The sequence below is a fragment of the Priapulus caudatus genome, unplaced genomic scaffold (genome assembly GCF_000485595.1).
Source record: "Priapulus caudatus unplaced genomic scaffold, Priapulus_caudatus-5.0.1 Scaffold11, whole genome shotgun sequence".
NCBI lineage: Eukaryota > Metazoa > Priapulida > Priapulimorpha > Priapulimorphida > Priapulidae > Priapulus > Priapulus caudatus.
In genome coordinates this window covers 298,762-312,783 of record NW_014577072.1, presented here as the reverse complement: position 1 = coordinate 312,783, position 14,022 = coordinate 298,762, and the positions used below count along the sequence as shown (strand labels likewise).

General features: G+C 46.1%; 1 protein-coding gene across 5 annotated transcripts in view; it reads left to right on the top strand.

Moving 5' to 3' along the window:
* LOC106807517 (PR domain zinc finger protein 16-like) overlaps positions 1 to 14,022 on the top strand; it is a 59,696-nt gene that overhangs the window by 31,701 nt on the left and 13,973 nt on the right. For 3 of the 5 annotated variants that reach the window (XM_014809878.1, XM_014809887.1, XM_014809869.1), the window contains exon 3: positions 8,924 to 9,058. In XM_014809878.1, the coding sequence (XP_014665364.1) occupies positions 8,924 to 9,058 (135 nt within the window). Of the gene's footprint in view, positions 1 to 822; positions 2,020 to 4,209; positions 4,374 to 8,923; positions 9,059 to 14,022 lie in introns of those variants that run through there. The other 2 variants (XM_014809895.1, XM_014809902.1) reach the window with 2 other exon arrangements.

The window sequence follows — 14,022 nt, the reverse complement described above, 5'->3', positions numbered from 1 at the left end:
CTCTGCCGGTGTACCTTCGCACCCGACACGAAGAACCCTGATTTTTCCGTCGTTATGACGCGCTGGCAGTAATAGTAATGACGAATTTGACCTAATGATTTCGCTCCTGAATACTAGAGGCCACGCTGCTGACTGAAATTTAATGACAGCTAGCCCAGTCAGCCACTGTCCAGTGACTTGTGAATTGCAAGCGAAATGAAAATGTCAGCAGTGTCAGTGACACAGTGACCCACACTTAGACCTTCTCGCACACCAGGCGCCGTTAACCGATGCGAGAGTGATAATGTGGGCGGCATTAGATCAATGCTGGTGTTCTCTGCTTATTTGCTATTCTCGGCAGAATCCCCCCCTCTTGTAGCTGAGTACACTATATTTTTCTTTGTGGCGCTATTAAGATATGGCATTAACAGACAGTTACTGTAAAGGAATAGACATTTTCGATCCAATCTCGTTCCCTGCAGGTTGTCGAAAACTAGCTGTGCATAGTTTCAATTTGAATTCGCACTTAATTGCATATCACTTGGTGTTTAGCCCTTTGTCAATGTAATTCCGGCTGTATGAGATAGGTGCTCTTAAAATTGAAAAGATAAGACGGCAAGAAGTAAACGCCAGTGTATTGCTGTTTAGCTTCTTAGTATTCTAACAGGCGTTTCGCTCGCACGTTTTCCATTATCCGTTAGATGCGCCGCGGGTGTTGTGTGTGTATCACAATAGGTCAAGCGCTTTTTGTCTGCACTGTCATTTCCATGTAACCTTAGTGACACAGTTCCTATGATCGTTTGTTCATACTAACATCCTTTTGAAGTTCGTCGGTTGGGGTGTGCAGTTGGTGTCTTGTCTTTCGCCCGCGTGCTTGTGGTGTTTACTGCTGAAACCACATGTCAACTAAACCGTGGAGCACCACTATCGGGTTTTTAACCAACTGTCACACTAGAGTTCGGAAGATAACAGCCAGTATTCAACTAGTATTACTTTTCCAAACATGTCGCCATAGCAGTGATTTTTTTTCTGGCGCGCATCGCAAGCTTAGTGGCGATTGCATGGGCGTCTCTGTCTGTGTCTGCGTTGTCGACGTGCCTTCTTCCCTCCGGAACGAGGAGCGAAACCACGGTTGGTAGCAGTAACCCGATGACATCAGAATATCGAAACAGACTACATGAAGGCTAACGCATCGTCACCGTTTATCCTTTGAGCCGATCGCACGACTGGTGTCCGATGCTGCCCGTGGGCGCAGATGGGCAAGCTGCAGCGAAGATATTCTCTTGGTCCTCGCCCAGCGTCGGGACGCCGGCGTCATCTAGAAGACGTAGCAGAGGAAAGAGCTTCCGGAAACTGATTATCGGAATGATACGAGATTGGCTGAGACGCGCGGCAGTGGGATATCGCATGACCGCATCCGATAGCGTGTGTGAAGATCGTGACACTCGCTAGAGCTGTGATTTAAACGCGGGTGGAATATCTACTTCTTAATCTAAGTACCTGTTAGAAACGCAGTGCATGCGATCCACAATGAATATCTATGAGCAACGTGCAGGCTGAACGCAGAGTTGTAATCGAGGTGTTGATCTGACACAAAGCTATTACTTTATGCACACGCATGGAGAGACATTTGAGATGTGTGACATGGTGACCCGGCTCTGCGGTATTGCTGGGGAGCAGTGATTTCTGATAGTCATGCTTGCCTCGCCTTATTTCGGTGACTGCTGTTGTTCCGCGATGTGCTTGATTGTGTGCGTGCTGACGGAAGCCTAGAATCGCACGAAAGTCGCAAGAAAGGGATCGCCGACGTTTTCTCAAAGATGAGATATTGTTAGGTCCGTTGCTGTGCGTACATTAGCGGTCTTACACGTTGGGGAATACATGTGGACATTGCAAGTGTGTATAACGAGTGCATGCTACGGAATTCCTATTGGCACCAAGATTTTTATACCGGTTCCTTATATAAGTTGAAAAATTCAAGGAGTAATCACAATGGTTCGCTTAGCCATCCTAGAAGAACGGCATAGCCACAAAATGAAGGTAAGTAGTGGTGTTTTACTCATCAGTGTATACCTGCTCTCTTCTTTTATAGGCATCTCACAATAGCCTTTTCTTCTGTTTACCTTTCCCCAATACTTCCAGATAACTAATAATCTAGCTCTCTGTACATCACCATCTAACCATGCTCTCTCCTTATCCCATCCCCTTTCTCTCGCTCTCGGTATTCGTCTACTTATCATTCATATATGCACTGATATTCCATTACCCGTTCATCTTGCCACGTCATGCCTAGTTTGGTTATTATGCTAACTTACGAGTATAGTTGCTATTGATTATTAATGCGTATAGTAATAAGAACTAGGCCTGACACACTGGCGAGGTATTCCATTTCTTCTGTCCTCGATCAGCATATATAGTTTGGGAGCGACCAGGTGGAGGTGAGTCGCGGCTGAGCAGCGAGGCGACGCGATGCTTTGTGTACTACTTTTAGAACGTAAACAGCCAAGCGTTTCAATCACTGCAAATAAAGACGTGCCCCGATCGATTAATTAGTGAAAAGACAGCCTGACGTGGCTATATAATATGCATCATCGGCAGCGGTTAGTAGCTGCGGAGATTGTTGTGGAAGTCGCGTGGGAAACTGGGAAGGCACAAAGACGGTGGTTAGGTACCGGTAATGCGATCAGTTATCTTTCATTGATCGGGAAGTACTAATAAGCACATTATAACGAGTCACCTGAGTGGTTCCCTGTCCCACGCAAGCTGCCCCAGACATGGAACCACGGGTTACTAGTTTCTGTTGTAAGCTGTCGAACCAGCGAGCGCACCAGACACGGGGACTGTCACTCGCATGTGAACAGCTCGCTCACTACTCCCACACTAGCAAGCAAAATAAAAGCCATGGTGTTTTTTGAAGAGAATATGCTTATATAATTATAGTTATAACATTAACCTTTAAATAAACATCTGTTTCACGATATAAACCATATATATGTGTGGTGTGAGCACATGCGCGGGGAATTTGGAAATAAAAATACGATCAATAGTAAGCCTATGCGCATATATTTATTAGGTTAGATAGCAGCAAATACCCGAGCTGGCACCAGCCTGTCAAGTATTAGGTTACAGAACTACATCCTGAAAGCAAATCACGTGGCAGATCTGCACCAGTGTCTAACAAACGATTTGTCTGGACGTGTCACATGTAACCCTTTCCTAACAAGTGGTTTACCTGGGTGGCGTAATGCGCAGGTAATATTAGATGCGGGCCAGCACGACGGGCAGCTAAATTTAGACTGCCATTCTTGCGTCGGCGTGTCTGGCGGCAGGCTGTGATGTGAAATGTCGCTGATATTTATTTCTTCGCGAAGTCTACACAGTGATCAGTAGTTAAGCACGAGCAATTGTATTTCTTCTTTAAATCATCATGCTTACTGTGAGTTGCAGCGGAGACTGTGTAACGCTATCCATCCAGCTCTATTATACCATCTAAAGTATTAATTTACGGCTTATTTTGGTTTGGTAGTAAGCCTTTTAATTTTGGTTTTCTATTCATGGCCAAAGCTGACCAATACTGACTCGTCGGCTTTGTTGGACTCTCGGTTAGCAAGCACGTTGAATACCTTGTCGTGATTTATTCTAATAAAATTGTTGTGGGCATTCAGTCTTAGTCTAGTTATGTGGGAAAGCAAGCCATCAGAAATAGGCGGGTATGAGTGGCTTTGTTTCATTGGAAGTAGAGTTAACATCATCAGCACTGTTTGATGTTCGGCCATCACCTTGGGGTGATGTTGACAGTAGCCCAGTTTGCACTGGAGTGGCATACACGACGGGATAAGATCCCGCAGGCAGATTGCCTAATTGTCACGCTGCTTGTAATAAGTGAACTGGTAAATGAGCATTGTGAATAGCAATGGGCTTGTATAAACACACCAACGAGGTAAGACAATTGACATGTTGTTTTGGCGCTTGCTACACCTTTGTTTCAGGCAAAGTGTGTATGTTTTGTGATGGAGTGTTTTACGACCACACCGCCTGATTTTACTACCCGTGGTCGCACATGAGAACCTTTCACATCGTTACGAATGTGCGCGGAAACTCTGGAACCTCGCTGACGTGTGCTTTCCCACAGACCACCTTTGTCTCTCCGTAAATAAATCGTCGTCTTTTCATCGCTTGCGTCTTTTCTCGGGATGTTTCCTTGGTGAATAGATTCCTTGGTGGTTGGAGGGTTTATATTCTGCGTACTGATAATGTGGTCAGTTCGAATTGAGGAGCGCAGCTGAGCAGTCCTACTCACCGAACACGAATCTTGCTTCTGTAGTCATCATATCTACTCGCAGCTCTTCTACTCTGCACCGGTTCAAGCTATGTGGCTCCCGGTTGGGAAACTAGTAAGTCATCTTCGTTGTCATTCTATTAGACAGTATCTATTTTCGACAGTGTTTATAACCGGAATATGGTTATCTATTTTTGAATTAATAATAGAAAATTGGAATAGGTATTCTCGGTTATTGCCAGTTGCAATAGCTACAGATGTATATTCTAGAGGAATCTTTCCCACTAATGCGCGTCGGCTGTAGAGGGATAGGCTGAACATTTGTGGTTATTCTATATTAGTCCAGGAAAAGAGTTTGTCTGGTTTCTTATGATTTTCCGTTCAATATGTTTTAATTTTGGAATGCTATCTATGCCAGGATGAATTTGTAATTTCGAAAATATACAATCGGCTGCAGTCCATAGATGCACAAACGCACACACACTCGCACACGCACGCACGCACGCGTACACACACACACACACACACACACACACACACACACACACACACGCACGCACGCACGCACGCACGCACGCACGCACGCACGAACGCACGCACGCACACACGCACGCACACTGCTGGCACCCAAGCGCGTACATAGGCACACAGACCCTGTAACGAGTTACACTGATGAAATCAGCACAGCACGGATACGCAAGCACGCCTACGCAACACGGCCTATAGAACCTACGCTACGCGCGTGTGTGCGCGCTCACGAACGTACGCACACACGCACCTTACAATCATATAAATTTATTATGGCCCATACTATGGCCACACTACACGTTCATGCACGCTCACGTACGCACTCGCACACGTGCGTACGCACGCGCGCACCCCACGCCACGTCCTATAGAAGACGCACAACAACAATGATAATGGTTATGCGACGACGTGAGTTCTTGTGTCATGGTGACGCCGGCGAACGCTTTGTATCCTGGCAGAGGTATGAATGGAGCAAATATCGCAGGAAGGATTAGCGCAGCTTTAATCTTGTCTTTGTCACCTTTTTTGCTGCCGAACTTGTTTTTCTTTCATCAAGTGTGCCTCGAGTATCTATTCAAGTGTACTTTTGCCCTGGAGCATCTTTGCTGCTATCCACGTGTCTTTCAGGGAGTCCGGGTAACACAACGAACTGTTTGTAAAAAAGTCAGCTCCGACGTATGAATGAAGTTTTGTTTGGGACGTGGTAGTCTGCTTCTAAGACGCGCTGTTTCCCGACCTGGAAATATTTACGCGGACGCGATGCGATGCGACGCGGAATGCCGGATTTTGTCATTGATGTCACCTGAGTCATACAAAATCATGCGCCGATGACCCTATAGCTCGTACTAATCGATTCAAGCCCTCATCGCACACGATTACAAAGCCTGGCAGGCTCATTATCTTAACCGCCTCGTACGTGTGCGCGTGCGTACACGATGTGGTCGGTTGACATAGGTAATTAGCGCTCAATGGGTCCACAGACAAACCCAGTAGATCCCGCTTTTGCGCGGGGCAACCGTCTTTTGTGATGGTTCCCGCGAAAGGAGATTTTCTAAGTAGAAGCTCGGATTCTGTGGTCGTTAGATTTGAATCTCAGCGCGAAGCAATTACAGCGATGCATGCGCACCTGAAGTGGTCAGCTACCGTCGGACGCTCTCTTCTCGTTGCCACTGGTCGAAAGGGTTTGGCGAGCAGACGCGCGGACGAAGGCGGCAGCGCGAGCGCGCTCCACCTGTGTGCGAGAGAAAGAGTGAGCGCTCCTGCTCCACGCCTTTATGTCTGCTACGTGAGCGTGAATTCCTATCGGATTTCTCCTCCCGACGCAGCCTCTGATGAGGCCAGATGGCCATTCCTCGTCACTGCATTTTGTCGGCCCGTGAATACGCCGTGCGGCTCTACAAAGCTCGTTTTGTTGCGGCCGTCTGCAGATGCAGCAAAGTTTGCATGCGTAATTGCTGCAGATGTAGATTCTCATAGAGTTGCTTTGGCGTATTATAGACATACACACATCGGTTAGCCTTTTTCGCGCGCGCTCGCTGAGAAATCGTGGGCCGCGCACATGTACGACGCAGCTATAACAATGCGGCGGCCATGACAATGCAAGCGATGGTAATAACATTTTCAGACTCGAGAGACACGCACGCATCCGCCGTAGAAAGCTATTGTGCTCGTATGTATACGGCGTAGGGACTTGTTGGGAGTGTTTAGCTGGGCTCTTGCGACGGGAAAATATAAAAAAGAACAAGGCAAAAAATTGGCAGAATCTACAGACCTGATGACACTCTGGAGGTCAACGCAATGCGAACTTTTTCGCTGCAATACGAAGCATGCACTTCACCTAGGGTCAACTACGAGATGAAAGCCCGCAACCACTCCGGCGTTTCATCGAGGAAGTGCCGAAAACGCGTGATTTGGGTGTGAAGTACGCCGTATTCATCGCAGAAGTGATTTCGCCACATGAATAATGATCACCGGCCGGCTGTAAAAAAAAATTGCCTAATTTCGCGCGGCCACTCGGCATGATCTCCTGTCATGTTACGCGGTCGTTTTCCGTATCAGATACGGTTCACGGCATTACTTGATCGACAGAGCGGACAGAGAGTTGATCGCGATATATTTATCCATCTTCATTTCGGTTGCCTCGCGCATGCAGGCGGAGGTGGCTGAGCTATCGCTGGCCGGGTCGCGAGAGCGCGAGTGATCGCCGCCATGTGTGACAGTCATGGTCGCGAACTTTATTAGCTGTGCAAACTGTGCGCCCGCGCGCGCTCCGTCGCTTCCACACCGGTGGCGGAGGGTTCCATGACCTTATACGAGGGGGGGCGGTGCAGCGGCGGCGTGACCCTGCCACGCACGCACGAGGACGCGCAGCTCGCTCGGCTGCTGCTGCGCGTTCATCACCGCGCTACCGTGCCGAGAATCGGGCAATTTCGCGCCGAATCGTTGCAGGTGACACGCGCCTGGCCAGGCTCGAATATCGCCGGTAATCTGCGCGTGATTTGTCCTATAACGGTCTGTGCGATTAGAGTTTCCGGTAGAGCGTGGCCTAATTGCCGAGAGACAGGTGATGCTTGGGGACTCGTAAGTCCGTAATTGCGTTATCAGGGCCCGCGTAAACATTATGGTAATTGCGTTATGAAGCGTCTTGAGATGCAGTAATTGAGATTCAAAGATTGGCGGGCCGATTGTCACGAGATTTTGTCATTTGCGTAAAGAGGGTTATTTGTGGTGAATTATCAATTGTCAGTGCGTCTATTGGCGTGCGAGCTTGGGAGGCGTATCGCTTCTGTGTGTGTGCGGCTCCCGTGTATTATAATCGGGTGAATAACAGGATGCAAATAGCTAAACAAACCTAGGATGCAGGTGCTGTTTTTCGGCTGCATTTTCCCCATTTCTCGCAGATTTATATCTCGCAGCACCCCCGAGGTTTAGGTGGGGAGGGTAGGTACGTGGTTAGAGCCGATTTAAATTAGCACTTGCAGGTGGCAATTTTCCCCGTCTCCATTACGGCTCGTTATAGGAATACAAAGCAGCATATCTCCCTCACTGGCCACACGTTCGCCCCCCCACCTTAAGATGCTATTGCTATTACTCGGCTATTTCGCTCCGCATGTAATATGATATTCAGTGCCTTTATAGTCGTATTGTATTTTAACTCTGTTAGTCGGAAGATGGGAGCGTTGAACAAGCGCATTCTGCTCTGTGAGATTCTTGGTAGCATATCTGATGAGCGCACATATAATTTTCCATGCCGTTCCGGTGCAATCGCTTGTCAAACATGTGATGTAATTTTAGTGAGTAAAGAGTTGAGTGTGGCACGGGCGCCTCACACGACAGATGTTTCCTACAATGACACTGAATACACCGCAATTTCGGGCCTATTTGCTGTCATTACCGGTAAAATACGCCAGCTCCTTTTGTTGCTGGGCCTCGCGTTTTCGCTTCTCCTCTAGACAAACTAACACAATTCTTCTCTATTGGGCTGTTCGCATTCACCGAAACGGGTGAGAATGTGTCTGACCATGAACGAGTGAGGGAACGACTAGGGGATCGTGCGGCGCACCGCCTTGGGGGTCCCTCTGTGACACGCGCGCACGCTATTTTTTTAGCATATTCAAACTAGACAATTTGTTTGATGAGAAATCAGTAGTGTGATTTGGCGGAACATCTTCAGGCGCGGAACGCCCGACGACCCTGCCGCCGAAGTGTGCGGGCGTCAGGGATGGTGGGTCTAGCAAACACGGCCGTGTGTTCCACCTGCTAGCCACAGTAGAGGTGGGATCAGGTAACTGAGACGTCCACAAAGGGAGGGCGCGTGGAAAAACATTTGCATTCAGGCGAAAACCAACATTGCAAGAAAGTGTCGCTCATTGTGGTATCCGCGGAGGCCTTTAGCAGATGCTCCGCGGTTGCGGCGGATGGTTGCGGAGGGTGTCATGATGCCGCCTGCCTGTAGTGGGCCGCTTTAGTAGATGATAGTATTCAGTCGTCCATCTGCGAATGTACACCTGAAAATGATTGGTGTATTCGTCAAATAATTCAATTTGCGTTTAATTTCGAAAAAAGTTAAGTCGACAATCCCAACTGGCCTGAGACACGAGGACTTCTTTCCATACAGTCTATACGTTTTGTTTGCAGCTGATAGAGACAGACGGGAAGGTAAACAATTGGATCGACGCCACCGAGCCGGAAACGGGCAACTGGATGAAGTTCGTGAGAAGCGCTAAAGCTGTGGAGGAACAGAACGTGATGGCTGTCCAGGTGGAATCACAGGTAGGATACTCGCCGATATTTGGGGGCGGGGGGGTTATGTTGTCAAACACAACATAATTAGTTATGATAACATGAGTGTAAAATATCATAACTTCGTAAGTGAAGTGCTTATGACTGAGATAGTCAAAACAATTTACGATGTTTCTGACGTTCTGGTGTTCTGGCCTCCTAGAGCCCGATGTCAGAAAAAATTGTCTTAACATTGGTCTTAACTTTAATCTATTTCTCATAGGCCGTTAGACATCATAAACAGAAGACAGTAGACATGATAAAGTTACGAGTTTCTCATACGCAGTGTATAGAGCTCCAGACGTTCTCCAGTCTATGAGAAAAAGATAATGCGAAAACTTGTGTTTCTTGCAACGGGCTCCAGATTCATACGCGGAATATTTAAGAAATTCAGTCATTTTTGCGTATCTATTATTTTATTTATTTCCTATTATTTTTTTTTCTATTATTCTATTATTAGACACATTAGAAAGGCCGTGCCATGTAACTCGCAAGCTTGAGTTATAGGATTGTCTGATGAGGCTTGCCTTTAACTCTGTCATCCATCAGTAAATCTAGCATGTGTACGATTTCGCAATTTACATAGATGGTACAACGTAAATTGGTACAACGTAAATTGGTACAACGTAAATTTTAACCTACGACGTAAGTAGTTATCACAATCAGGTAGAAGCAACCAGGTGTTATGAGGTGTAGTTGGTTGGGCTTGTTTGAACTTTTGCTTCATCCTTTGACCGATCATACAACAAATAGGTGCCATTTAGAGACGCCGATATGTAAGAGTGAGCCATCGAAAAGCTGTCTAAATATTTGCGTATTTAAAATTGTGTCATCTAGACACTAATTGTTTGGCTAGTCAATATTTGCGGAGATGTTTGCTTTGGGAAGATCCGCATTGTGTTCGCCCTTGAATGAAGGCAGCAGATGAATGGGAGAGGCAGACGCGCAGGCAGACGACAAAAATTGCTGTTCTTGTATTTCGTAGGAAACATCTGCTGGTAGTTATCGTGTTTGAGAAAAACCGTTGTAGCATTTAATTAGCTGTAATTGTGCGGACGTATGGATTGCTGCTTTATACACATTACAGGATAAATCATGAAGAAATTCTAAACTGTATAGGGTGCATAAAACGTTTGGTGCAGAGTGATGGTAAAATGTTACGGAGCTGATAGTGACTAACCTTATTTGTTGAAAATGGACGCTTACGGGCGCACACAAACATGGGTGTACAAGTTCATGATGTTTCTTTGCCTGAACAACTTATCATAGCTATATGATTAACGAGAAAGCATCGATAAAATTACTTTGAAGTTAATGTTGTGAATTCTCCACTACATCTGGCACCATCTACCCCTTCTTGCGGTGGCTGATTTACTTCCTTCAATGGCCGCGCACTATATTGCACTTTTTTTAATTGGTACCTAAATAGCTTGGTACCTAATAATTGGTACCTAAAATACTACAATGAAAAATACAATGAAATTGGTAAAGCTACAATCATGATTGAGAAAGGGAGAACGATATTAATGTTGACTTCATTCTAATCTGTGTTTTCTCATGGCCATCACTGTCGCTACGTGCGCGTACTTTCTACGTAGTAAACTAAATTGGTTTGTTTTTTCACAAATCATTCTGGCAGCTATCCATATACTCCACGTACCCTTGAACAGGAAACCCCCGCGGCTCCGTGCATGCGGCGGCCTACGCAGATTACCCATTCACAAAAATTCGGCGACTCCTTTTCTGCTGGTCCTTTTAAGTCGTTTAAATCCCTGACAACAAGCGGCGTTGAGCGTCTCTCACAGGAAGTGGCATCCATGTTCGCCCGCGGCTACGGCTGCCGAGACGAAATACTGCCACTGATAGCGCTAGACAGCGGGTTGTACGTCCTTATACTGCTGCTGCCACACTCCGCACGCATAAATGTATGACTCAAAACGATCTGTATCTCGTGAGAAAATAAGCCGGGCGTCCTAATAGATACATCTTAGAGGGGTATAGTTGATGCTCCCGAGCACAACAACATAGGATTTCTAGGTGTGTGTCAACCTGAATTTGTATTAATTGAGCTATGTCTCAATAATGTCAAGGTGTCTCAGTTTCGTCTTGTTATTTTGAAAGGGTATCTTTTATTTTTATAAAAATTAAATTGGTCAAAACTCCGAGCTTTTTTCCGGGAATAATATAGCTATGACATTCTTGTTGTTATGTATAACTGATTTGACGTTCGTGCTTGCAATACCAACATGTATTGATCGTATAACATGTCAAATATACACTTTCTTTTCTAAAAAATTTAACATCGAAATACTAGTTACTGTATAAACTTTGAAGTTCACAAGATGGTTGACATTATATATTCAAATTATCCCATAGATTTTACCCAATTTAAATACCAGAGAATATTGTATGTATTCTTTACATAGATTTTATTTTCATTTGTATGACAGTGTATAGTGCTTGCTTCTAGAAATAAAGTAATACTTTAATATAATATAATAATAAAGAACAATACGTATCTCCTTAAAATTTAATTATAAACTGTTGCCCTGTTCTTCACCTCCCCCGTTATTCCATGTTACCGCCACGTTTATAACTGTATGAGAGGATGGCGATGGCAGGGCAGTGGCTATAATTCAACTACACGTCCTACCATAAAGCCAAGCAATTTAACTGGTTTTTACGCATCAACAACGGCAGCGCCTTTCCGCCCCTTGCAGACGATGTTACTGAGTACACCCTGTTAAACGCCACGTCTCTTTCATAAGTAGTTTTCCCTTTGCCACCGATAGCCGAAGCTATCTCTGCAGGGTCTGGCACTATAATGCTTTCACGCCGCTAAGCTGCCGCACCTGGACACAGAAGCAGGAATGTCTCACCGCGGCGATGATGCGATTTTTTGTCGCTGTGTCGGACGCACGCGGTACTGCCCAGCTTCCGCGTGCAGCAGCTGCTGAATTCCTCATTGGAGCAGGGTGTCATTATCTCTGCGAGGCGCATCTCTTATTGGATGCGCACGTGCCGAACCTCAGAGCGCTCCCTCCCAGCTGCTGAACGATACCGACTGATATCTCTTTCTCTTTCTCTGTCTCTCGCTCTCTCTCTCTCTCGTCTCTCTCGCTCTCTCTCTCTCTCTCGTCTCTCTCTCTCTCTCTCTCTCTCTCTCTCTCTCTCTCTCTCTCTCTCTCTCGTCTCTCTCTCTCTCTCTCTCTCTCTCTCTCTCTCTCTCTCTCTCTCTCTCTCTCTCTCTCTCTCTCTCTCTCTCTCTCTCTCTCTCTCTCTCTTTCCCTCCTGTGTTCGTGCGCTCTTCTTTTTCATCCTCCTTCTGTCGGACTGTTTGTGCCTCGTCTTAACACTATCACGAGCTTTTACAGTAACTTTTGTATGCTCTCCGTACGGCTATTTACAATATACGTACGCATTGGCGAAGCCCGAGTTTATTGGGGGCGTCTTCTCATCACACACACTAATCACGCACTCTTGGTATGTATATGCTTCTAGAGTTTTTGCTCATGGTTACTCCGTACGCAGGTTTTTTTCGCATTGCTTCGACATTGTTATAGCGTATTAAAAAATACAATTGCCTTTATTGTCGGCACCCTGAATGGCGTTCATTCAAGGTTATGGGCCCGGGCGGTGTTACTATGAGCTCTTTACGCTGACAACATCGCATATCAGTGCCCTTGAAGGTGCGCGCACTTAACCCGTTTTTGTCAAGTATGTGAATCGTATCTTGTAGTGATCGCCGTGGTGTGCGGAGATGACCAATCGTTCTGCGGCTGGCTGGTGGTGTCTGGGTGGTCCGCGTGGCTGACCGTTTAATGGCGTTGTTGTTCCCGCTGCTCGGATCGCGACGCGTGCACCCCACTCGCGCAACCCGTCAAAGAGCTTGTAACTATTGTATTCGCGTATTCCTTGGCCGTCTCGGGGGCGGAGGGAGGGAAAGGGGGCGCTGCAACGCTGAGCGTGAGCGTGGCGGGGTGGGTGTGTCCGGCAACGTATATGACAAGCGCGTCCCTGAGTAGTCGACAGTGCGAAGTCCACGCCACCTGTTGTGAAAACCCGTTCCGCGGTTGCCATTCGCGTCACGCGGTTCGCTCAATAAGATCAGCATCAATAAGATACCATTGTTTTCTATCGACTCGCGGAATCTCGGATGATTCATGTTTTTGTCTCAGCGGGAGATTTTCCATGTGAACACCTGTGTTGGATTTTGTGGGTTCAAGAAAAAAAAATAAGATGGCGGTGCCCTTATATTGTACCTATGATACGGGCGCGGTTGTATATCTTGGTTTAAAGAGCTGTAGAACATTTTAGCAATTACTTCCGATGATGCCAATGTCAGTAGTAAAGAATATGATGCAGTGCACGTGGAATGGAACGAGAAAATGTTGTTTTTCTTTAATTTTCAGATGATACTGAAACATGATGATACATTAGATTCCGCAACTGTCAACGGTGACACAAAGAACTAATTATATTAACAACTATATACTAATACTTTAATTCTAATCAACTCCCGATTATAATTAATGTGTTAATTGACTATAACCAGCCATCATTGAGCTGCTCACTAAGTAGCTATGTACCGATATCAGTCTGTAGGCATATAATGGGTGAAATTTCCGAGTGCTAGAGATCAGCATTCTTTTACACGACATTCAGCTATAGCTGCACGCATACAGTACTGGGTACTGTCTAGTAATCATTTGTCCTATTAAGGTTTCTATTTACATGAAGCACTGCATGATTGCAAACAAATGTCCCACATTGAATCGTATCTCGCTGCCTCTGTTATGCTGTTTAGCGCTTTATCTCCGCATTTCCAGTTTTCGCAGAGATTGCGCTGATCAGTTATTTTGTCACGAACTGCTTCCTCGCTAGATAACAGCTACATTCGCTTATCAGTGTCGGCATTCTATATTGTTGTTCAACTTCCACTTGACAACGTGGAC